The sequence below is a fragment of the Malassezia restricta genome, chromosome VI (assembly GCF_003290485.1).
Source record: "Malassezia restricta chromosome VI, complete sequence".
Classification (NCBI taxonomy): Eukaryota; Fungi; Basidiomycota; class Malasseziomycetes; order Malasseziales; family Malasseziaceae; genus Malassezia; species Malassezia restricta.
In genome coordinates, this window is record NC_040198.1 from 185,610 (window position 1) to 208,674 (window position 23,065).

At 57.9% G+C, this 23,065-nt stretch overlaps 14 protein-coding genes across 14 annotated transcripts; 8 read left to right on the plus strand and 6 right to left on the minus strand.

Moving 5' to 3' along the window:
* Positions 1-155: 155 nt before the first annotated feature.
* MRET_3463 (solute carrier family 35 (UDP-xylose/UDP-N-acetylglucosamine transporter), member B4) lies at positions 156-1,220 on the plus strand (the record flags this gene model as incomplete). The annotated part of the gene is made up of 1 exon (XM_027630090.1): positions 156-1,220. One exon carries the CDS (start codon positions 156-158, stop codon positions 1,218-1,220), a length of 1,065 nt encoding a protein of 354 aa, XP_027485792.1.
* A 20-nt stretch (positions 1,221-1,240) lies between these two features.
* MRET_3464 (ubiquitin carboxyl-terminal hydrolase 25) lies at positions 1,241-2,878 on the minus strand (the record flags this gene model as incomplete). Its single annotated transcript, XM_027630091.1, has 1 exon — positions 1,241-2,878. The coding sequence occupies one exon, from the start codon at positions 2,876-2,878 to the stop codon at positions 1,241-1,243; it is 1,638 nt and encodes a 545-aa protein (XP_027486008.1).
* A 50-nt stretch (positions 2,879-2,928) lies between these two features.
* MRET_3465 (guanine nucleotide exchange factor LTE1) lies at positions 2,929-6,567 on the minus strand (the record flags this gene model as incomplete). The annotated part of the gene is made up of 1 exon (XM_027630092.1): positions 2,929-6,567. The coding sequence occupies one exon, from the start codon at positions 6,565-6,567 to the stop codon at positions 2,929-2,931; it is 3,639 nt and encodes a 1,212-aa protein (XP_027485856.1).
* Positions 6,568-6,727: 160 nt separating this feature from the next.
* Positions 6,728-7,573, plus strand: MRET_3466 (ribonuclease P/MRP protein subunit POP3; the record flags this gene model as incomplete). The annotated part of the gene is made up of 1 exon (XM_027630093.1): positions 6,728-7,573. The coding sequence occupies one exon, from the start codon at positions 6,728-6,730 to the stop codon at positions 7,571-7,573; it is 846 nt and encodes a 281-aa protein (XP_027486029.1).
* A 212-nt stretch (positions 7,574-7,785) lies between these two features.
* Positions 7,786-9,072, plus strand: MRET_3467 (transcription factor; the record flags this gene model as incomplete). Its single annotated transcript, XM_027630094.1, has 1 exon — positions 7,786-9,072. One exon carries the CDS (start codon positions 7,786-7,788, stop codon positions 9,070-9,072), a length of 1,287 nt encoding a protein of 428 aa, XP_027486007.1.
* Positions 9,073-9,165: 93 nt separating this feature from the next.
* MRET_3468 (sortilin) lies at positions 9,166-13,488 on the plus strand (the record flags this gene model as incomplete). Its single annotated transcript, XM_027630095.1, has 1 exon — positions 9,166-13,488. The coding sequence occupies one exon, from the start codon at positions 9,166-9,168 to the stop codon at positions 13,486-13,488; it is 4,323 nt and encodes a 1,440-aa protein (XP_027486009.1).
* Positions 13,489-13,650: 162 nt separating this feature from the next.
* On the plus strand, positions 13,651-14,817 carry MRET_3469 (uncharacterized protein; the record flags this gene model as incomplete). The annotated part of the gene is made up of 1 exon (XM_027630096.1): positions 13,651-14,817. The coding sequence occupies one exon, from the start codon at positions 13,651-13,653 to the stop codon at positions 14,815-14,817; it is 1,167 nt and encodes a 388-aa protein (XP_027486010.1).
* A 30-nt stretch (positions 14,818-14,847) lies between these two features.
* MRET_3470 (uncharacterized protein) lies at positions 14,848-15,267 on the minus strand (the record flags this gene model as incomplete). The annotated part of the gene is made up of 1 exon (XM_027630097.1): positions 14,848-15,267. One exon carries the CDS (start codon positions 15,265-15,267, stop codon positions 14,848-14,850), a length of 420 nt encoding a protein of 139 aa, XP_027485971.1.
* Positions 15,268-15,305: 38 nt separating this feature from the next.
* On the plus strand, positions 15,306-16,394 carry MRET_3471 (tRNA-dihydrouridine synthase 4; the record flags this gene model as incomplete). The annotated part of the gene is made up of 2 exons (XM_027630098.1): positions 15,306-16,249; positions 16,274-16,394. The coding sequence occupies 2 exons, from the start codon at positions 15,306-15,308 to the stop codon at positions 16,392-16,394; spliced, it is 1,065 nt and encodes a 354-aa protein (XP_027485970.1).
* Positions 16,395-16,399: 5 nt separating this feature from the next.
* Positions 16,400-17,065, minus strand: MRET_3472 (histone chaperone ASF1; the record flags this gene model as incomplete). Its single annotated transcript, XM_027630099.1, has 3 exons — positions 16,400-16,556; positions 16,585-16,984; positions 17,008-17,065. The coding sequence occupies 3 exons, from the start codon at positions 17,063-17,065 to the stop codon at positions 16,400-16,402; spliced, it is 615 nt and encodes a 204-aa protein (XP_027485973.1).
* A 638-nt stretch (positions 17,066-17,703) lies between these two features.
* MRET_3473 (sterol 24-C-methyltransferase) lies at positions 17,704-18,741 on the plus strand (the record flags this gene model as incomplete). The annotated part of the gene is made up of 1 exon (XM_027630100.1): positions 17,704-18,741. One exon carries the CDS (start codon positions 17,704-17,706, stop codon positions 18,739-18,741), a length of 1,038 nt encoding a protein of 345 aa, XP_027485972.1.
* Positions 18,742-18,761: 20 nt separating this feature from the next.
* On the minus strand, positions 18,762-19,077 carry MRET_3474 (U6 snRNA-associated Sm-like protein LSm8; the record flags this gene model as incomplete). Its single annotated transcript, XM_027630101.1, has 2 exons — positions 18,762-18,855; positions 18,881-19,077. 2 exons carry the CDS (start codon positions 19,075-19,077, stop codon positions 18,762-18,764), a joined length of 291 nt encoding a protein of 96 aa, XP_027485975.1.
* A 141-nt stretch (positions 19,078-19,218) lies between these two features.
* Positions 19,219-21,135, plus strand: MRET_3475 (dihydroorotate dehydrogenase; the record flags this gene model as incomplete). The annotated part of the gene is made up of 1 exon (XM_027630102.1): positions 19,219-21,135. The coding sequence occupies one exon, from the start codon at positions 19,219-19,221 to the stop codon at positions 21,133-21,135; it is 1,917 nt and encodes a 638-aa protein (XP_027485974.1).
* Positions 21,136-21,149: 14 nt separating this feature from the next.
* On the minus strand, positions 21,150-22,895 carry MRET_3476 (zinc finger protein; the record flags this gene model as incomplete). Its single annotated transcript, XM_027630103.1, has 1 exon — positions 21,150-22,895. One exon carries the CDS (start codon positions 22,893-22,895, stop codon positions 21,150-21,152), a length of 1,746 nt encoding a protein of 581 aa, XP_027485977.1.
* Between the last annotated feature and the right edge of the window lie 170 nt (positions 22,896-23,065).

The window sequence follows — 23,065 nt, forward strand, 5'->3', positions numbered from 1 at the left end:
AACCTCGTTGTTGAGAGTGAGACTGGGTCTGTGGATGAGAACAAGGTTTCATACATCAAGTCCCATACGCATTTGGATTCGACCCACGTGGCTATTCATTTAAGCCATGACGCAAGTACCATGTGTGATGCCGTTCCCTCCTATTATTAGCGAGGATGCCTGCCGTGAAGTCGTCGCGCATCCCTTCGTACACGACTGTACGGAATGTGATCGCTGATTTTGGGCTGATTATGGCTCTAATATTTGGTGGCTGCTGCAGCAATGCGCTCACATTGGAGCTGACAACAAAGCAGTTGCCCGCTTCAGGCACACTTCTTACTCTCGCACAGTTTGTGGCTACAACGGTCATTGCTCTGGTGGGTGAAGTAGAAATGCGCTCTGTTCATGGCTGCTATGTTCCGTGCCTTAAGCGGCCAGGCGTTCCCCTTCGTCGCTGGCTCATTCAAGTGATCTTATACTATCTGACTAGTATCCTCAACAATTCGGCCTTTGCCTACAATATTCCCATGTCTGTACACATTGTCTTTCGCAGTGGTGGTATGCTTGTCAATATGTTTTTGGGGTACACGATTGATGGAAAGAGATACTCTTTGCTTCAGCTAATGAGCGTGTGTTTGGTCACGATCGGCGTCGTTGTGGCAACACTATCGGCTGCCTTGCCGTCAGGCACCCAAAACACGTCTTCAAACGGAGATTATATGTTCGGCGTGTTTCTTCTCAGCATGGCATTGTTGACGTCAGGTGCGATGGGCATATTCCAGGAGCGCACATATACCAAGTATGGACGGCAACATTGGCATGAAGCGCTTTTTTACTCTCATCTTTTTTCCCTTCCGCTGTTTGCGTTCCAGTCGCGCGGTCTTTCTGCACAAATTGCTGATGCCAATGCGACACCGCGTGCACCGCTCCCCATGTGTCCTATTTGCACCAAGATGGGCCTCACTGTACCATCTTATTATGTCAACCTCACCCTCAATGTCCTCACGCAGCTGCTGTGTATCAACGGTGTCAACCGTCTCACGTCCCGAGTGTCAAGCCTTAGTGTCTCACTCGTACTCGTTGTGCGAAAGGCCGTGAGTCTGGTTATTAGTGTCGTTCTACTGAACCGACAAACAGGCAGTGCAGGTCTGTGGTCGGGTGCTGCTGCCGTCATGATTGGCACGATTGGATACACTTATGGAGGGAGCAAGCGTCGTGTGCCGCATGCAAAGAGTGCCTAGAATGTACTATAGCATACCAATTACGAGAGTGTCCTCTCTGCCTCTTCGTTATCTTTGGCCACAGCGTCTCGCAAGGCTGTGAGTATCTCTGACGTAGGTTCTTGCGCTTTGTAGGCCCGTTGCGTATATGCCAAGAAGACCACACCGGGATCCGTGGTCATCGTGTGCGGATCAATAGCCTGAGCGTGTGTATCTTCTAGGCGCCACCACTGGCCGTTATGCTGAATGTATGCCCACTCTGACTCATTGGTTTGAAATACAGCCGCACAGAGATCGTAGGGCATTGTCTGCAATGCCGGATCGTTCCACCGCTTTTCTTGCAGTTGGGTCATTGTCGTGCGAAGAGATGTGAGTTGTTCGTCTAGTGCAGAGATATGCGACCTAGCCACTGATACTCGCTGCTCCAAAGCCTTCCTTATACGTGTCATCCAGTCCGATAAAGGCGAATGTGCAACATGTTCCAGATACGCTTCCGATTGTTGGGTTGAAGATAGAGCATCGTGCTCGGTGAATGATGCGAGACGTGCCGTCCAATGCCGTTTTTCTGCTTCAGCAGCCTTGTACTGAGATGCTAGGGAAGCGCATTGTGAAGCAACATCATCCTCAGTGCGCTTGTTCCACAAGAATGAGTCCAAGTACACAGTTAGATCGATGCGGAAAGGCCCTGTCGTCGAGTGCTGCACAGGCAGACATAGCACAAGAGGTGCTCGGCTAATAAAATAGGCTTGTTCATGATCCGTCAGTTGGTATAATAAGCACGAATATACGCTAGACTCGGTCGCTGTATGATCCAGCACCAGGGTCGACATGGAAAGCTCATCCGTAGGCGCGCTTGCGCCCGTGGGGACGATGAACATCTGAAAGAGATGGTGCTGCTCTAAGCATGTATTTGTTTTCCATGCATGCGCTAGAAGATCGACGAATGCTTTTATGAGCGCATGCATATCTTGCTGCCACGATGCTTGAAGCATGATGTCCCGAGGAAGAATCGCATCGATATCGCCCGTGACGACGACGGCGCGCACTGTGTGAGTTGCAAAGTAAAAGAGTGTTTGTATGCGCTGGATCAACTGGGTATGTTGGGATTCAGCCGTGCACGGCCCGGATGGACTCACGCCGTTCCAGTACTGGGCAAGGTTGGTAGTACGTGTATCGGATTTGGGATACGTATACAAGGCTTGGCACAATGGTGTAGCGGCGTAGAGCGCCTGAAGAGACCATGCCACAGCCTTGTAAGTGGGTATGCTGGGAACAAATACCACGGGCTCGAGCTTTTGGCGTCGACGCATCAAGTCGGGCCGTGCATGCGGTGCGCCCTGGACACTCTCTGCCAAGGCGCGCATGAGCTCTTCGTCCTCATTTGACGCTGAAGGTGCAGTAGGATGCTGGACCATAGATGCCGCAACAGCACGCTGAAGATCAGCATCTTGTTCGTCCTGGGACTGCGTTGATGGGTATTCTGTATAACTGGGAGGCGCCGTCAAACTCCGCTCCGGGATAGGCAACGATGGTGGGGGCGCCGGCGACGCTGGTCCATCGAGAATGCGGTTCATGGCCCATTCCATATTACCCTGCGCGTCATGGAGTGCACTGTATGCCTGTTCATATGTACAGCCAAGAATACTCTGAAGCTCCTGGACTTGTCCGTCCTCGACCATGGGAAAAGATGCACCTCCACTAGAAAGCTATACATGCGAAAAACGATCGACTACGGTTCCAGGGCCAGTGAGGTGCTTTGGATGGCCATGGCGGAAAGGGTATCAAGCTGGAGCACTTCGATCAAAATCGGCAGCTCCATGGGGGGCGCAGGTGCCTGGCGCTGGCAGCGTTGCAGCGTGATAAATTCACGCACGATGTGCGACTTTATGCGAAGGCGGTACACATTGACGAGTGCATCCCAGCTCAACGAGAGTTCCTGGTCGTCGTACAGCGGCATGGTGTTGGGCATGCCAGATGCATCAACAAAGCTAGCGAGCGAATCAATGGCTGATAGGTCGGACACAAACTGTCCAAAGAAAGGGACATACGGCGACGAACTCGTTGTCAACGGCGAAAACCGGCGCGAGGGGATGTTGGTCTCGATGGCCTCACGCATAGAATAGCGCAAAAAGGCGAACTGCTCGCGAGGCGAAGTGAAGCGACGCAGAGCCTCAAATGCACGCAGCTCCCACAATGAGACCTGTTCCCATGTCTGCTGCAGACGGGCGATCCAAGGCGACTGCAGGCCAAACATGATCTGGCACAGCGATTCCATGTTGCCTTGACGATAGCAATGCCAAGCGATCCGAATGAACTTGTTCACAATCGCAACGCGTTCTTGGATGTTGTTGCTGCGCACAATGTGACTAGCGACCCAAGCACAGGTGCGGTTGAAGCGGGCAATCAACATGTGGATTCCCCGACCATGGATCGTCTGGCGAAGTGCATCTTTTTGTCCCTCCGACGGCTCATCATTCATCGTCTGGCGGATGCGGAACATCACATAGTCTTGGTACTCCAGCTGCCACTGTTCCTGTCGCACAGTGTGCTGATCCCACGAAGGCTCAGACAGCTCGGACCAGTCAATACTAGCCATGAGTTCACGCTCAATCATGCCCATCTGCCGAGCAATCGTACTGGAACGCTGTGACAGAAGCAGCGAATCGCGCAAAGCCAAGACTGGCTCACCGTCGGCCGCCGAGGGTGTCGAAGACATGGGCGGCGCAGCCGAAGCACCGGGAGGCTTGGTCGTACGAGCCATCGACATGGACATTCGCTGTGCTTCTTTCCAAGACGTGTGGTTGTATCGCGGGATCCAATGGAACGGCCCATCAACGCGTGATTTAGACGCCGGCTGATGCAGGTCCTCGGCGCGTGGAATATCTCCCAGCGCCTCTTCCAACAGCTTTAGAGCTGCATCATGCTCCGTGCTTTCATCCCCGTCTTCATTGTCCGGTACGAGCGTTTCATACTTACGAATCGAATGACGCGGCTCATATTCTGAGGGATCGTCATGCTGGTCAGTGCGTGGCGATAGCATACTGCGCAGTCCACGCAGCGATCGATTCCGCTGAATTTGACTAGGAAATGGGACATCGCGCGTTGCTTCTGCACTCGTGTCAGTATCGCCGCTCATGTTTGCCGCATCTTGATGGGCAGCGGCAGCGACCGCTGCGCTGCTGGACTTGCGTGAATGTCCGCGACGACTGTGACCGCCTGACAGCGACAGCATTCGCGAGATGGAGCGGGTCTTGTGTAAGAGACCTGTGCCGCGTTTTTCGTTTGCCGCCTCAGGAGGTGGCAGAAGGGTTTCAGGCACGAGTATCTCCACGAGAGAGTAAATCGATTGCATGCGCTCGCGCAAGTCCCTTGGCAAGTGTTCCTCACCATCATACACCGTAGATGGCCAAGAGGAGCCCACCTCTGTGGTTGGCCAGGACTCCAGGCGCAAGTTTTGCTCGTGCGTCCACTGGACAAGGCGGCGAGTAAGGGCCTCGTCCTTTTGGAAGTCGTACTCGTAGTAGTAGAGCAACCAGTGCCATAGGGCCAACTGCGATTGTGATAAGACTCGCTGTGCCGTTGGAGCGACGTTGGGCAGACCAAGCTTTTCAATGGCCCATTCAGTGCGCTGAAGCAGCAGCTCAAGCAGACGATGCGCGCTAAAGTAGGGGCGGTAGCCCAATAACACATCCTGCAGCAATCCCGGTGCCGACCCTGATGTCATTTCTGCGACGAGGCGGCGTGGCGTGGCAGCCAAGATAACGTGCGAGCTCATAGAAAATAGGGCGGCATTGCGCAAGCTCGTCGAGAGTGGGACAAGTCGCGTGACATTGGATGATAATGGCTGTGTGTGCGGGACTTCCAGCTCCAATGGAGTAGCGATATCAAGAACGTACGGTCCCTCTGAGGCAGGCTCGAGCTGCGAGGCAAATACGTTCAGGTGGAGCGGTACGCTTAGCGCCTCTTCGTTCGATGGACTCGCAGCCACGATGGCCGTGATATTAGCCGATTTTTGCCCGTTCGAGGGCTCCAAATACCAGGTATCGTAGGTGTAGGCGACAGGCTTCGGGACTTTCGATTGGACAATCGGGTCATTGCACACGAGAACGTGCGAACCGAGCATGCATTCGACGCGGTAGTAGGATGCATCTGTTGGAAGCGCTGAAACCGGAAACTCTGGATGGGACTGTATCTGCGGCAGCTGTTTATCCTGTGACGCCAAGTGAGTCGAATTCGCAGGAGGCAGCGAGTTGGCACCGTCTTGTGACTCATGCAGCGCTGGCTCAGCGGTGACAGTCGAATGATTGTCCGGATTGACAGATGTGCGCATCGTTGCGGTCCTTGCAGCATTCTCGTCACCCTGAGGCATCAATGCATCGTCAGTCGTAGGCTGCCCATTCTCTAGTTCCGGCAGCGTCCATGACTCCGGGCGGTTCACCGTTTCGTCCATGTTAGAGTCATAAGGGTGCACAAGAGCATCAACCACATCCTGCGATGGATTTATCGTGTCTGATAAAGAAGCGGGGCGCGATGCAGCTTGGGCCTGATCATTATACAGCCCGCTCGGAGGTACGGGCGACGTGATAGCGGCTGCTTCAAGTTGAGACGTGGGAGCCGTCACATCGGATTGCATGGCATAGCCCTGCATCGTGACATCTTGTGGATGGTCTCCCGGCGCCTCGTTTATGTAGTAGTAGGCATCCTCGATGTTGCGTACCGGGTCCGTATGGTACGGCGGCCATGTCGATTGAGACACCTCAGCATTCTCTGGCACTTTTGTCGCCTCTGGTGTGAGCTTCGTCGGCGATAGACGAGCATTCGATTCACTGTGCATAGATTCGGTGTGTAGTTCGCTCATCTGCGGGAAGACAGGCACAGACGGGAGCGGCTCACTAGCTGGGGCGGCCATCTCGGAAGGGAGCTCCCAGTCCAAATAGGGATCTTGTGCCACATTCGCATCCGTGCGCGACGGCGGGAGGCGCATACCGGTGCCGGGGGGCCTGGATGTTGAAAAGATGTCTGTCGACATCGCACTGTGGGGGCTGTACATTCGTGCGTGTGGGACAGGACGGGTGTCGCCCGAGGAACCAGGCATGCCTGGCCCTGTGGAATGTTTGATGCCAAGACCGTGTGCATCAGAGAGCGGCGTGGAGATCGCGCTTCCATCCAAGCGCGTTGCAGGTGTCTGAGATGGATTCCTGGAGCTAGATTCGGGGGCAAAGCCAAGCCGGGGAGATTTTAAAAATCTGAATGATCGCATACTCTTCAATTTGGGCTTAGACTTTTTCATCTCGCCCCCGCTTTTCTGTGCATCCAATTTCTTAGACGAGCCAAGCACGTCGATGGAACGAGACCTCCGAAGAAACATGCTTGAGTCTCCGTCGAAGATTGACAGGTAGGCGGGGTCGAAAGCCGACGGCAAACGAAAGCGTCCTTTATGCACTCCCGCCGCAAAAGCTTATGTCATTTAACATAGACCTCCACAACTTTTCTGCCAGGGTCCTCCTTGGTTCCGTCGACGTTGACGTATGGTCGCTCAGGTACACACCAAACAGCACACACAGCGGCACAAGGCGAATCGTGACCGTCCACATGGAAAAGATGCGAAACTCATAGCCTCTATGGCTTCTGGCGAGAAATTGTCCCAACGAAAGCGCGTGTTTCGGCCAGTGCTTACTTCACCGTTTGCCGTGTCCTGGCCCCGTATACCCAAAGCCGACGGTGACACCGTCCTACACACACTCCTAGAGATACTCTGCGATGAAGATGGAAAAAGGCCACAAAAATCTGACCCTGCGTACGTTGTAGGTGTGAATGCAGTTTCGCGCCAACTCGAGTCTCACATTCATACTGTGCGGCAAAACATCCCCCTGGATCGCTCGTGCCTGCCTCGGTATTTATTCGTATGCGTGGCCGACATGGATCCACCCGTCCTCGTATCTCATTTGCCCATGCTGACCGGTGCCTACAATGCTATGTGTGCGGGAAAGCTTGCTAGCTCGAGCGACGAGACGGTTCCAACTCTGTGGCATCCATCGGAACGACAGGCTTTTTGCATACCCGCTGTAGTGCTGGTGCCTCTGCCACAAGGAGCCGAGTTTCTGCTGTCTACAGCATTGCGCGTGCGGCGTCTATCTGCGCTCATGACCACGACGGCCCTGCGTGGCGATCAGCAAGACCGCCTATGCACACGCATCAAACAGGTTTTGGGCCCAGACACGTGGCAGCATGGCTTCCGCGTGCCTTGGCTGGACCAAGCAGGGGGCCTGCTCCCTCCGCACATTAAGCACGTGGCATCCAGCGCACCCGTCACCAAGGGGAAAAAGAATGCCGCCCAAGGACGCAAGCCTCGCGAACACACTCCCAAGGTCTAGTCGGTCCACCAATGACATGCCACGTGGTGGGCCCTATCTCGCTTCGGAACAAAATGAACCTCCACACCGCCGAGACCCGTGCCGGGGCCTCACTCACTATGTCACAGCATGATTGGTTGCGCAGCCTTACCCCGTGTGCGCCGCATTCGAGATGACGGCGTCACCAGGGCCCTGTCTGCTCCGTCGTTCAACGGGACCGTGCCTATCGCGTTATGGGCCGTAAAAAGATCAATATCCAGCCTATCCAAAGCGATAGGAATCGCAAGACAACGTATATCAAGCGGAAGGCTGGTCTTTTCAAGAAAGCGCATGAACTAGCTGTACTCACCAATTCAGATGTGGCAGTGTTGGTCTTTGGTCCCAACGGAAAGCTGGCTGAATTCTGCTCCGGTGAGATTGAAGAGCTTCTACTCCGATATACGGAGCACCATGGCACCATAGAACGCCGTGGACGTGAACACTTTACTCGTATGGGTCATGAATCGCCTTGTCACGAACCTATTTCATCTCCACGAAATCTGACAAACCGTCGTAATACCAGTGTGCTGGCTACTATGCGGGGTCGAATCGACAGCTGGGATGCCCATCACAGCCAAAAGGCTCATCAGACGACCGCGAAAGTCGCGCGAGCTGCTTTCCAACCAGTTGCTTCTCACGCTACCCAGGACGACCTATCTTTAGAGAAGAGGGCATGTCCCATGACAACCGAACACGCATCCATGAATGAGTCCAAAGATTGGGCTGCAGACTTACAACGAAATGTGCTTACGAACATGTCAAGCCACCCCTCAGACGGCGCGCCGACAGATCGGCCGATGCCGGAACATGTGCCCTTATCACGACGGTGGCCACAATCTGTCGATCTGGGCCTGTTGCTTTCGCCTGCCGACTATCTGATGACAAATGCGGTCGGCAAAGATCGTTTTGCTCCCGATGCACAGGCTTCTGTGTCGCAGCACACCTATGCACAGAATACAACCCAGACGTCTGCTCCTCGTTTGCACATCACGCCCACGACGAATGACTCGCCTGGTAATACACCGGCTGTCTCTCTCTCTATGCCAGCTTCACCAATGTCGCCAATACACCTTGTGCAAAATGTAGGCGAGTCATTGCTTCCGAACCGGTCGTGCTCATGCCCTCATACGACCTCGCCCTTCGTGTCGTCGCTTGATCATGCCGCTATACCCATTCCCCACACCTTCGCTATGAAATTGCAGCCGCAGCCACGTCCATGTCCCCACTCTTTGTCACCTAGATCATCTTGTCCAGATGGTGCGCCCAGATCGCCTCGATCGGCCGACCCATCCGACTTGTCTTCTCCCCAATTCAAGATGCAAGAATTGCCCCCGCCGATGTCAACCGTGTCTCCTCTTACGACGAACTTGGAAAAGCCTGGTCTTGTTGCCCAGGCGTCTTTGCATGCGCCGCATTCTATGACACCTGCACCGATCCTACTCTCCCCATCACCTTATCCATCTGTGCCCCATACCATGTGACGGGTCGCTCATGTGGAGGTCCATAGACTCACGCCCAACCAAACCACTCTTTGTTCTCCCGACCCCACACCTGCGCTTATCGGCACCGCAAGCATGCACGGTGTTTGGCGTTGGCTGTGCGCATGTGTGCTAGCATGGACCCTAGTCACACATGCAGCCATACCCGAGGTCAAAGTGACCCACTTTCCTAATATGGCCGCTCAGATCCAATACTTTGAAGATTCGTCCGTGGTTATATGGCACGATGCGGTGGATGGTATCGTGTACCGAAGTGCGGATGAAGGCAAGTCGTGGGCCCCAATTAAGGGGCCTGTACAGGGTGAGGCGCACCTTTTCGTGCTCCATCCCTACGACAAGACTCAAGCGTATATTCTGACGCGCAGCAATCAGCATTGGCGCACGTCGAACCGTGGCGAGACGTGGCAGTCATTCTCAACGCCTCATCCGCCTACGACCTTGAAAGCTATGCCTCTGGACTTTCATCCGACGCATCATGACTGGATCCTTTTCACGGGCCAGGCTTGCACGGTGAACTTGTTCCGCAAGGTGTGTCATGACGTGGCCTACTACACGACGGATGGATTTATCTCGGACGCTCATCCGCTACTAGATCGCGTTGAGCAATGCCACTGGGCCAAAATGACGCCGCAGGTCGCTGTACCTGAGGCGCTTACACAACGCGTCCTGTGCCTGGCATGGGACGTTTCTATGAGTCGTAAGCGGCGCGACACGACGCAGCTCAAGATGTTTGTGAGCGACGACTTGTTCCAGACGCGGCAGGCCGTGGTGTTGGAGGACCTGCCCAACCCACGTGGCTTTGTGAATATGGGCAGGTCGGATCAGTTTTTGATCGCGGCCGTGCAAAGTGACGATGACGAGCTGCGTCTCTACGTGAGTCTTGACGCGGAAACGTGGACGCGTGCGCGCTTCCCACATGTGGTTTTGTCTCACGAGAATGCGTACACGATTCTTGAGGGGCCCAAGTACCACCTCGCGGTGGACGTGTATGACCATGCGAGTCGTCTGGATGGCCTCTTTATCAGTGACAGCACTGGTACGAATTTCTCGCTGAGTATCGCGGATACGGTGCGAGGCGCGGATGGTATCATTGACTATGAGCACATGACGCATATGGAAGGCGTGGCGATCGTGAATGTCCATGCTACCGGCTCGCCGGCCCGTGTCCAGACACGTATTACCCACGATGAAGGGGCGTCGTGGACCGACATTCCGGCGCCGACGCAGGATCTAGATGGCAAAAAGACGTCCTGCGACCGTCCTGGATGCTCGCTACACCTGCATGCCGTCCTTGCTATCCGTAATTTGGGGCACGTATTTGCCTCGACAGCGCCCGGGATTATGATGGGGGTCGGATCGATGGGTGACCGACTTCGTCCGTACGGTGAGTGCGATACGTTTATTAGCACGGATGCCGGCCTTTCGTGGCGCATGGTGGCGCGCGGACCGCACAAGCATGTGTTTGCGGATCAGGGCGGCCTGCTTGTCATGGCCGCGGATGCACCGAGCATCGATGTCGTGCAGTACTCGTTTGACTACGGCACCACATGGACCACACTGGCGCTGCCCGAGGCTATCGAGCCTGTTGTGCTCACGTCTGTGCCGGATGGGACGGCCCTCAAAATCCTCCTTCTGGGCGGCCGCCGTGCCAAGACGGCCCACGAGCGCTACGCGAGCATGTTTATCGACTTTGCGGTTCTGTCCAAGCGCAAGTGCGCCCAGGCGGACTTTGAGCGCTTTTACCCTGCGACGCCTCATGGATCGTGCGTGTTTGGACGCCGGCAGTGGTATCTGCGCCGCAAGGCCCAGGCTGACTGCTTCGTGCGCGACAAGTTCCACGAGCCCCAAGGCCACGACGAAGCGTGTGCCTGCACGCCGGCCGATTACGAGTGTGACATGGGCTTTGTGCGCAGTGCGAACGGGACGTGCCAGCCGACGATGCCTGTGCCCGCTCCGCCCGGCGCGTGCACGGGCAACGCCCTCACCTTCCGCGGCCCGTCCGGCTACCGCAAGGTGCCGGGCAACACGTGTGTGCCTCCGTCCGTGCCGCTGGATGCGCCGGTTCGACGGCCGTGCAGTGAGATGGCTCCAGCGACGGGCTCCGTGCGGCACGCTGCGTTCACGTTCCCCGCGTCCATCGCGCAGGTGCTGCATTTTGCGTCGTCGCCCCGCATTCTCGTGCGCCTGACCAACGGCCAAGTGTTTCAGTCCGCGGACGACGGCAGTACGTGGCATACGCTGCCGCTCCGCGTCCATCATCATCCACCGAGTACGGCGCTGCGTATCGTGCAGCACCCGTACGATGCACAGCGTGCGTTTGTGATCACGCAGGGCACACATGTGCACTATACCATGGACGGTGGGCGGTCGTGGAAGTGGTTTTCTGTGCCGCTGCTGGCGAATGGGGCGGGTGTCGAGCCCATGCAGTTCCATCCACGGCATCCGTCGTGGGTGCTGTGGATCGGAAGTCCCGACTGCTTCAAGTATGCCTGCACGACAGAGCTGTGGTATGCCACCGTCGAGGGCTACGCCAAGTGGTCGCGTGTCGCGACGCACGTCCGCAAGTGCGCGTTTGTCGAGACGCGCGACTTTCCCGCGGAGGACGAGCGAGCGATTGTGTGTGAGAAGCCGCAGAAGCAGGGCTTTGACATTGTCGTGGGCGACGCATTTTTCACGCGGCGGCAGCGCACGGTGATGCGTGGTGTGCTGGGCTTCTCCGTGTTCTCGCAGTACATGATCGTGGCGCAGCCCGTTGGCATGTCGCTGCACATGTACGTATCGATGGATGCGCGCACGTTCGCACCTATCAGTCTGCCGCACTCGTTGCGGCTGGATCACTCGGCGTACACGGTCCTGGACTCGGTGACGCGCGCTGTGTTCCTGCATGTCACGACGCAGGCAGCGCAGTGGGGCGACATTATCAAAAGCAACTCAAACGGCACCTACTTTGCCTCTTCGCTGGGGAGGGTGAACCGCGACGCGCATGGCTTTGTCGACTTTGAAAAGATGCAAGGCCTCGATGGCATCGCGCTCGCCAATCTCGTGTCGAATACGCACGAGGCGAGCCTCAGCGGCCGCAAGGCGCTGCGTACGGTCATTACGCACAACGATGGTAGCCTGTGGAAGTCCATTCCCGCGCCGCCCGTCGACTCGTCCGGCCGCGCATACGAGTGCCAACACGTCGGCTGCAACTTGCATTTGCACAATCTGCTCGAGCGCCCTGATCATCTGCTCAAGCCCACGAGCCCCTCGGCGACGGGCATGATGCTCGCGACAGGCAATGTCGGTCTAGCTCTGAAGCCGTACAGCGAGTGCGATACCTTTTTCACGCGTGATGGCGGCTTTACGTGGCAGGAAATGCACCGCGGCACGCACAAGTGGGAGTTTGGCGACCACGGCGCGATCATCCTGCTGGCAGACGACACACGCCTCACCGACACGGTGCGCTATACCCTCGACCAGGGCCTGTCGTGGAACACGTACCGATTCGCTCCCGCGATGCGCATTCAGACGATCGACACCGTGCCCGAGGACACCAAGCGGCAGTTTGTGATGCTCGGCGAGACGGCTGACGCCCGTGCGACGGCCGTGTTCCTCGACTTCTCCCACGTGCTGACACGCCCATGTGTGTGGGATGCGCACCACGACGACCGCAGTGATTTTGAGCGCTGGAGCCCGAGTCAGCAACGTGCCGAGGCATGCCTGTTTGGCCAGCAGACGTGGCTCTGGCGCCGGAAACGCGATCGCATCTGCTACGTCGGCGAGCACATGCCACAGCGCAGTGTGGAAAAGACGCCCTGTGCGTGCTCGCTTGCGGCCGACTTTGAGTGCGAGTTCAACCACTATCGCGATGTGTCTGACGGTACCTGTATGCCGTATCCCGGCGCACAGCTCTTGCCCGACGACCCGGACACGCAATGCGCGCGCGATGCGCCGGACTACGATGGGTTCTGGTATGAGCGCACCAACATGCGCAAAATTCCCCTCTCGCAGTGCCGTGGGGGCGAGCGCCCCGATCGCGGCCGCAGGCATCGCTGCCGCTCGTCGTGGCGCATCTCTTCGGTGATCTGGTGGCTGTTTGCGTGGCTGTGCCTAGGCGGCATGGGCTACGTGGCCTGCATGTGGATGGCGGCGCGGCGCGTGCATGCCACCAGCCCCATCTCGCTCGGCGATGCGGAACCGTTCCTCCGCGATACCTACGCACATCTCCAAAACGTCGCTCAACATGGGCGGCATCTCGTGCACATCGCGTGGGCGAACGTGATGGCGATCCTGCACGACCTGCCCATCACGCGCGACATCCTACGCCGCTACGAGCGCCCCTTCTCCCAATACCACATGCTATCAACGGACGAGGACGCCGAAATCCTGCGCGATGATGACGACATGGCATCGTAGTACATAGGCGCCGAGGTGCAAAATTGTCGCAGGAGCACGTGGCGCTGGTCTGACAGGGACCGCCAGGCGCCGAATTTTGTGCACCCAGGGACTGTGTCATATTACGTGGCGCAGTGCATGCGGTGGCTGGATCCTTCGAGGCATGCGCGGCGACGGCGTCGCATGTACACGTCGGCCATCGTCTGGCTGTACATAATGCTCGAGTGCGCGTGGGCCGTGGAATATGAGCCTCTGCCCACCACCGCCGCTCGGCCCTCTCTGTCGAGGGACACGTCCAATGAGCTTATTTGGGTCTGCCCGCCTCATTCAGACACCTGCATGGGTGTCACGAGCCCATTCGCGCGGTACATTCGCCGAAGCATATGGTTTGAGCGCAAAGCCATCATCATCACCGCCATCTTTTTGTCCATATTCATCATCCTCTTCATTGGGACGGCCGTGTTCTTGCGCGATTTGCGTCACAATGGCATGGACGAGGAGGAAACGCTGTCTGAAAAGTCAGAATCAGAGGAACCTCTTCCATGGCCGCCCTCTGCTCAGCGTGCACGGCTCTTTATGCATCTCCGACACCGCTCGCGCGCATCGCGACACACGCCGCCTCGTGACCATTCGGACGCTGACGATGAAGACTCAGACACCGCCTCTGAGTTATCTCTTTCTGATCTCCCTTGCGCGCAACCTCCCTTGCTGAACGCTGTCCATATCGCCGCTCCGGTCAGGCCCAGGTCCCCCCGATACCCATCGCACTCAGAGGCCCCTGACGCCTCAGATATCCAAGTTGTGAATACCCTGCCTATGGAACCTGCCGCCACGCTGCCACCGAGCTACGGCACAGCATCTTCTCGAACTACGTACGACAAACCGGAGCCCATATGCAATCCGTTCGAGGATCCCGATACCACTACCCTCTCGGCTCATGTCGCCACGGACGAAAAGGCCACATTGCAAGCACTTCATTTGGCTCCCAGTGCACCCGAGGTGGTCGACGATATCCCCGTGCCAAGTGCACCGGATGCCATCGATGATATCCCCGTGCCAAGCGCACCCGATATGCCACCCTCTTCCAGCAACGCGCAGCAGAAAGGCAAGGAACGCAGCAGTGCCATCGTGCCCGCACCACCCGCACCGTTTGTGTCGTCGTACGACGAGTACGCATCGATGAGCAAGTCCAAGGCACAAGAAGCGGAAGAGGAACGCGCCTGGCTCACGTCAATCCTTCCATCCATGCCAGGCCAGCCGCCAGACTCGCTCGATCTGCCCACCTACCAGCAACGTGCGAACGAGTTGTCCGAGGCGCCGATCCCCTCTGCTCCCGTCATGGACGAGTAACTCTGTATCATAGTTGTATAGTTTGTATGATCATGTAAGCACCGCCAAATGATATACCACGACGCGGCCAAATCCATCCGTGCTGCCCTCCAAACGGAGCGTCACCTTGCTGGCCACCTGCGCGCCACGAGCTTCGATGGGAAACGACTGTGGCATATTGCCATCTTTCGGGTAGACATCGGCTAAGAGCACGTCTTGGCCGTCCACGACGGCCGTCACGACCACGCGGATCGGCGAAAAACCTCCGCCAAACGTGCACAGCAAAGTGCGCAGCTGATGCATCGGCACGCCTGCGTCAAAAGTACAATGCATTTCAGCATACTCGCTCGTACTTGGCGAATTTAGATCCAGCGTCCAGCACGTCTCATCGCTCTCTTCCAGTGCTCGACGCGCTTCCTTGGTCGAGCTTCGCACCGCTTTGATTTTGCCCTGCTGTAAAATGTTGGTCATCTGGAGCCGCAGTGGAGGATCAAGCCTGCCTTTTTTTTATGGAGCCAGGGGCCTTGCCACCTCATCATCTGCTCGGAGCGTTCGAGCATGTGAATGTGTGTGCGCCCATGGTGCGGTACTCCAAGCTGCCGTTTCGTGCGCTCGTAGCACAGTATAACACCCACATCACTACAACTCCGATGATCCTCGCGGCTGAATTTAGTCGGCATCCCCAGGCGCGCGACGCCGAATTCAGTACAAACCAGGCGGAGCGCGGCACATTTCGCCTGCCGTCGCAACACACAAATCGCGATGTCGTGTTCCGCGGCTCACTTGTGTGCCAACTGGCTGCGAGTGAGGCAGGTCCTTTAGCCGACGCCGCCGAGCTCGTGAGTCCGTTCGTCGACGGCATTGACCTGAACTGCGGATGCCCACAGCCATGGGCGTATGCGGAGCACATCGGATCTTATCTACTCCGTCAGCCAGAAACAGTACGCGATATGGTTCGTACCGTCAAGGACCGACTGGGTCACGCTTATTGCGTAAGCGTCAAGATCCGCATCGACGCAGACTTGCGGCGTACCGACACTCTCGTCCGGAATGCTTTGCATGCCGGTGCCTCCCTCATTACAATCCACGGGCGTACCATGCACGAATCGTCTGCATCAGATCCAGTCCATCTTGACGCGGTCAAGTTTGCGGTCGACTGTGCGAATGCATGCGGCCTCCAAACAGCGCGTGGCACATCGCCAAACGATGCATGGGTATGGGCAGAAGATGGCGGATCAGGCGGGCGTGCTCCCTGCATTGTCAACGGAGATATCTGGACGAATGACGATGCAGTCGAATGGCGCCGATACACTGGTGCGCGCGGTGCGATGAGCGCACGCGGCCTGCTCGTCAACCCGGCCCTATTCGCAGGCGAACCACGCACTCCGCCCGAGGCCATTACTCGCTTCGTGGATCATGCCATGTCTTGGGGTCTGCCCACGTCCTTCCTACAGTACGTTGGCTCTACTAACCACAGCCGTCATCTGGCCTATATGCTCGAGGACCGCATGCCAAGCCGTGCCGAATCCATCTATTTCAACAGTCTAGCGAGTCCAGCCAGTATTCTGGACTGGCTGTCTGATGCGGGGTATGTATGATCATCCTACAGCGGTACAAATGCACTGCCGCCCTGGGACAACTCAGATTCTGGGCGATACATGGGTTTGGGCGTCGTCTCCACCGTTTCGGCCTCACCCTCTTGTGTCTGTGTCGTTTGCGTTTCAGATGCAGAGGGCTCGATCACGTCTTTGGGATTATCCCTGCAAGTCAGTATACCCCATCACGTACCAATTAATGTTAAAGCGCGTGACGCGTGGCTTGCTTGCTAGTACCTCGCGACAAACCTTGTCGAGCTGCACATCCTCGGGTGGGTTTTCTCTCAGTTCCTCCGACTCGTAGTCATTGTTGACGTAGTATCCTACACGAATGAACTCGGCATCCTTGTACGAGGCCGTAAGTAAAATGACAGTTACGCCGAGTAAATCAGAGGCAGGTATCTTTTCCGGAGACGGTGCTTCAGCCTCGAACTCGAAGGAATTCACACCTACAGGCACAGGCCCCACCATGCAGCTGTCCAGCTCCTGATCGTACTTCTCCGACTCCGCCGAGCCCACGTATATCAGCTTCCACTCAATGTCATCCTCCAGAGGCGAGATACACTCAAACGTGACCTTGAATATGTATGGGTCTGCGTAAGAAGGCACGACGTACCTGAAAACCGCGCATGGCTATTTATGATTTCCACGTTTTGCAAATGTACGATCGACATGGTAGCACCGCGCGTGGACGACGCGCGACGCTGACACGGCCTTAGCGCGTAGAGTGTTAAGCACGTGATCTACGAGAAGAGCGAACGCTCGGCCTCCCATCACAGCTGGTGCAACAGAGAGCTCGCGCTGCTGCCGCTTTGCGCTACGAGTAGTTGATTCTTGCGCTTCTGTGCGTGCCATGGCCTGGCTGCCACAAGGTGACCAAGGAGTCAGCCGTATTGGTCTCGTCCTTGTTGCGTGTCGAGAATAGCGCAGCCTTCTGAGACCATGCACGCTTTCCACCTTCATCGAGCTGTGCCAGTCTCGATGAGTTCGCCGCGAATGACAGGCATGCTGAGGCAGGGCTGCTAGGATCCACGTTGAGGAGCGGGAGGGCCCTGGCTTCTTATAGATCACGTGATATCCCATTGATGCCATGGGGCGTACGTGGCCGGATCAGGCCATTTCTCCCACTAGGCAGGGTAGTGCCATTGCCACGTATGTACAGCTGGCGTGCTGGGGGCCAGACGCTCATGATGAAAATTTCGCATCTTGACTTATTCATGGAGGTTTAAGCCGCTTGCGGCTTCCCATTCAAGTCCCTGAAGCGCTGGCCCCACAGCCCGCACACGGTGCTAGAGCTAACACCACGCAGGACATGTCGAGCGCTACAGAACTTCGTAACAAGCAGGGTATTGCCGACTATACCAAGTACTGGAATCCTGACTCGACCAAAGACACGGACAAAGATCAGAGTGCCCGTCTAGACCAGTACACCGATGTGGTGAACGCATACTACGATGGTGCTACTGACCTGTACGAGTATGGCTGGGGCTTAAACTTTCATTTTGCGCGGTACTACCCAGGAGAGGCCTTTTACCAGGCCTTGGCTCGTCATGAGCACTTTTTAGCGCACCGGATGAATCTGCGTCCAGGCATGCGCGTGCTCGACGTCGGCTGTGGTGTCGGTGGCCCGGCGCGTGAAATCGCTCGCTTTGCCGGTGTGACCATTGTCGGTGTCAACAACAATGCCTACCAGGTGGATCGTGCCAACAAGTACACGGCCAAGGCGGAGCTGCAGGACCAGGCCTCTTTTGTCAAGGGTGACTTTATGAAGCTGAAGGAGCAGTTTGGCGAAAACAGCTTTGACGCCGTGTACGCCATTGAAGCGACATGTCACGCCCCGACGTGGGAGGGTGTGTATGGCGAGATTCTAAGCGTGCTTAAGCCAGGTGGTGTATTTGGTCTTTACGAGTGGTGTATGACCGATGAGTATGATGCCGCGAACCCGGAGCACCGCAAGATTGCACACGGCATTGAGCTGGGCGACGGAATTCCAGAGATGCGTACGATCAAGCAAGCCCGTGAAGCGCTCCGTACCGTGGGCTTTCAAATCGATGAGGAGATGGACCTCGCCGACCAGGGCGACAAAATCCCATGGTACTACCCGCTGGAGGGTGATATCCGCAAAGTACAGACAGCCTGGGACGTATTTACGTGCTGGCGCATGACGTGGTTCGGCAAGTTTGTGACGCAGTCGGCCGTGCGTGCGCTCGAGTTTGTGGGTCTGGCACCCAAGGGCACATATGAGGTGGGAGAATCTCTCAAGGTCGCCGCCGACGCCCTCGTCGCAGGTGGTCGCATGAAGCTGTTCACGCCCATGATGTTCTTTGTGGCACACAAGCCATCAGCATAGGTATACGTAGCTCTACATCGCTAGCGGTGTCGAACGGCGGGTATGGGGGCCGCGATCATGGAGGACAGCGGCATGGCGCGGTCCTTGGCCAAGTCCATGGGGCCTAGGAGGGCACTGAAAGTGAGTTGATGATACGTACATACTGTCGCCCCGGACGATATAGACGCCTAGCGGCACCTCCTCGACGGGGGCATCTTCACTGAACATGCGCTCGACACAGGACGACATGACGATCGTGCCGTTGGAATCGTACCCCTCCAGCACGCCGACAATCACGCGGCCATCCTGCGTCAAGAGCAGGACTTGATGATTGACGTAGCTCTGCACGCCAGACATGACACTGGGCGGCGGCAACGCAAGGGACACGCACGTCGTGGGCCTCAGTCTCCTGGTGGTCCCCAGTCACGTGTTGCACCCAGGGTGGGCCGGCCAAGCCGTGCCCCTGGCCCAGGTGACGGCTATTCCGCCGCTTGTGAGATGTCGATGCTGGCCTCGTCTCGCGCGATGCGCACGCTCGCGCCACCGATGCGGTTTGCTCAGGTGCGTGCTATGTCGTTCAGGTCGCGGCCGTCTGTGTCTCGCCGAGTCGCGTCGCGGCTGGTGACGGTCACGGCCGTGGTGGCCGGTGCCGCGTTCGGGGTATACTGCCTGGACTCGCGCGCAGGTGTTCATCGCTGGCTGTTCCCGCCGCTGATGCAAATGTGTACGGATCCAGAAACTGGCTCGAAGCTGTCGATCAAGCTGCTGCAGTACGGCCTTGCTCCGCGTGATTGTGGTGTGGATGACGAAGTGCTACGAACGGAGCTCTTTGGTCGGACGCTGTCGAACCCGATTGGTCTGGCAGCTGGTTTTGACAAGCAAGCGGAGGCTATTGATGGTCTGTTTGACCTAGGATTTGGCATCGTCGAGATCGGCAGTGTGACGCCCGAGCCGCAGCCGGGCAACCCGCAGCCGCGCATGTTCCGTCTGCCTCTCGATGGTGCGGTGATCAATCGCATGGGCTTCAACTCAGACGGTCATGAGGCGGTGCGTGAGCGCCTGCACATGCGCCTGCACCGCTGGGTGCAGCGTGTGCTGGCGGCTGGCCAGGGCCTGGTTTCGTCGGTCGGTGCGCCGGCGACCGATGCGAAGCACCTCACGGAAGCACAGCTCTTTGCCAAGTATCCCGACATTCGTGCGTCGCTGCTTGACGATGCGCAGGTGCCGCGCAGTCTGAAACAGGACCGTCTGCTGAGCATCAACCTCGGCAAGAACAAGACATCGCGGGAAGACTCGGTGGTCGACTATGTCAAGGGAGTGGAGACACTGGGACCGTACGCGGATATGGTCGTGATCAACGTGAGCAGTCCCAACACCCCAGGCTTGCGCCGTCTGCAGCGCCGCAGCGTGCTCGAGGGCGTGCTCCGCGACGTGATCACGGCGCGCGACAGTGTCGCGCCGCATCGCACGCTGCCGCTGCTGGTCAAAGTCGCGCCAGACCTGTCCGATGCTGAGCTGGAGGATGTGGCCGATGCGGCGCGTGCCACCAAGACGGATGGCATTATTGTGAGCAACACGACCGTCTCGCGCCCAGCCGGCCTGCTTTCGCACGAGCATGTGAACGAGGCGGGCGGTCTGTCCGGTCCGCCCGTCAAGCCACTGGCCCTGCATGCCCTCGAGGTCATGTACGCACGCACCGAGGGACGTATGCCGTTGATTGGCTGTGGTGGCATTCTGACCGCGGACGATGCTCTCGACTTTGCCCGAGCCGGTGCGAGTGCTGTGCAGCTGTACACGGGTCTGGCGTACCGCGGCCCGGGTCTGCCGCGTCGCATCAAGGATGACTTGGCGAAGAAGCTGCGTGCTGAGGGCAGGACGTGGTCGCAGGTGGTCGGCACGGGCCTGTCGCAGCGTGCGGCTACGTATGCGCCTGATGCCGTGGAACATGTGGGTTTGTACCCTGGCGCCCAGGATGCATTTGAGCGCAGCGTCGCGAGTGTGCGGCACGAGATCGAGCAGCTGCGTGAGTCGTTCCAGCACGAGCACGTACCCGAAGAGCGTCGTGCGCTGCCATTTGACGTCGAAGCCCACGACGACGAGTTCAAAGCCGTGCTGGCCGAGGCGCACAAGGTCACGGACGACACGCCGCAGTATTCGGACAGCGAGACACCCCACGCAGGTGTCCTGCCGCAGCGCGACTCAGCCGTGCCGGACAATCTGCTGCTTCTCGCCAAGGAGCGTGGCTTGACACAGGGCGAGATGCTGCAGGAGGCTGTGCTCGAGTCCACGACCGTCCCGGAGGCACACTCGCAGGCACCCACGTCGGGCGCCACGACGCTGGGCGGCTTGCAAGCGCCGCTCACGCACCAGGTGCCCAAGGCTTTCCAGCCACCGAAACAGGAGCGCGTAGTCTAAATACACAAATACATTTAGCGCACCATGTCGCTACTATCGTCGTCGTCGTCATCTTCCTCGTCACTGTCCGGCCTGTCGTCGTACGGGGGCGCGACGAGGCCCTTTTTCAGGGGCGCCTGATGACTTCGTACGTGCCGGTTGAGCGTCGTGCGCCGCGTAAACATCTTGCCACACGATGGAACCGTGCAGACGTAGGGCCGTCGCCCCGTGTGCGTGCGTCGATGACGGGCCAGAGAGCTGCTGTCCGAAAAGCTCTTACCGCAACCCTCAAACTCACATTGGTGCGGCCGCTCACCACTGTGCACGCGTGAGTGGACCGTCAAGGCCGAGCGCTGGATAAAGCTTTTACCGCAGCCTGGAAACTCACACGGATACGGCCGCTCGCCCGTGTGAATCCGGCGGTGTCGCGCAAGGTCTGAGCGCCGGCTGAACGTTTTGCTGCACGCATCACACACGTGCAGCTTCGGCCCGCCTGAATCACTCTCAGGCGTCTTGGCAGAGCCCACATGCGGCGGCGGCGGCGTTGGCACAGCGCCGGCCGTCGCTATCGGCCCAGATGGCAGCTGCGGCGCCGACACACTCATTTTCTCGTCACTCGATCGATCGTCCCCTGAGGAGGCGTCCGAGTGCGGCATCGATGTCGCCGCGGATGAGTACTTGTACGGCATGCGGGCATATGCGTAGTACGGGTCCGCTCCGTACGGCATGGGCGGCCCACTTTCGGGGTACGTGTCGCCCTCATACTTGTGCTTACGCACGCCATACGCATCCGACTCGTACGTATCATACTCCGCCGCACGGTACATGCTGCGGGCATACGCAGGCGGTGGCTGAACCGCGTAGGGCGACGACGAGCCGGGCAAGGCAGCCGCGCGGTACACGGGCGAAGCATACGCCGCCTCAGGTCGTAGCGGCGGAGGACGTGGCGCATAAGACACTCGCGGATCATCTTCCGACGGCGCAGGCGGCGGCGGCGGCGCATCACGCTCCTCGTCTTCCCCTGGTCCCGTGCGCATCGAACTCGAGGCGAAAGGCGAGTTCCGGTTATCGAACCAGGGCGACGCGTCGCCATTCCCACGCCCCGGCATGCGCCAGCCTGCAGACGGCAGCGCATGAAAGCGAAATACATCACGCTTGGGACTCGGCACGTACATGTCATTGTATCGCGATGGCGAGTTCGTCGCATAATAATCAAAGGAGGCTCGTGTGCTGAGCGGGGGCGGTGGCCCGACACTGGGCGAATGAGAGCGCGATAAGGACGCGTCATCTAACGTGCCTGCATCCGATGCAGGCGCATGATTCACTAGCCGCGATGTATCCGATAGGCGCCTAGGTGGCAACGGCCGCGTGGACATGCGCGCAGCCGCCGACTGCGCCCCTGAACTAGGCGATGGCGAGTACGAGCGCTCTTGCACTGTGGACGGTGATGCAGGCCGCGAAGAAGAGGTGGGATACACGGAGGATCCGAACGATGCCTCACGCGTCAGCGCCGAGATACGGGGACTGCTCGTGCGAGGACTGCCGACAGCTGGGAAACGCGATGGCGATTCGCGGTACGGCGATAGGACGCCAGGCAGGTGATGAGGCATCATGGGACGTGGTGACGCGTGGGGCGATACAGCCGCTGCTGATCCATCCGACGTCACCAATTTGGACACAGACGGCGGGGGATGACTGCCGCTGGGGCCTCCGGGAGGGCCACTTGAGCTACCGCTGGAAGACGTGACTGCTGACATGCTGGCCGAAAAAAATCGGTTCATACGAAATAGCCTCTTGCAATACCGTGGGAGATTCTGAATTCAAGTACGCGCAATGCTCAGGCGCATGACACGCTGAAAGAGGGGGGTGGTCCGTACGTGTAAAAAGGAAAAAAAATCGGGCGCCTTGGCCCAGGCGTACAGAGGATATATGTGATTTTTTTTTTTCGCAC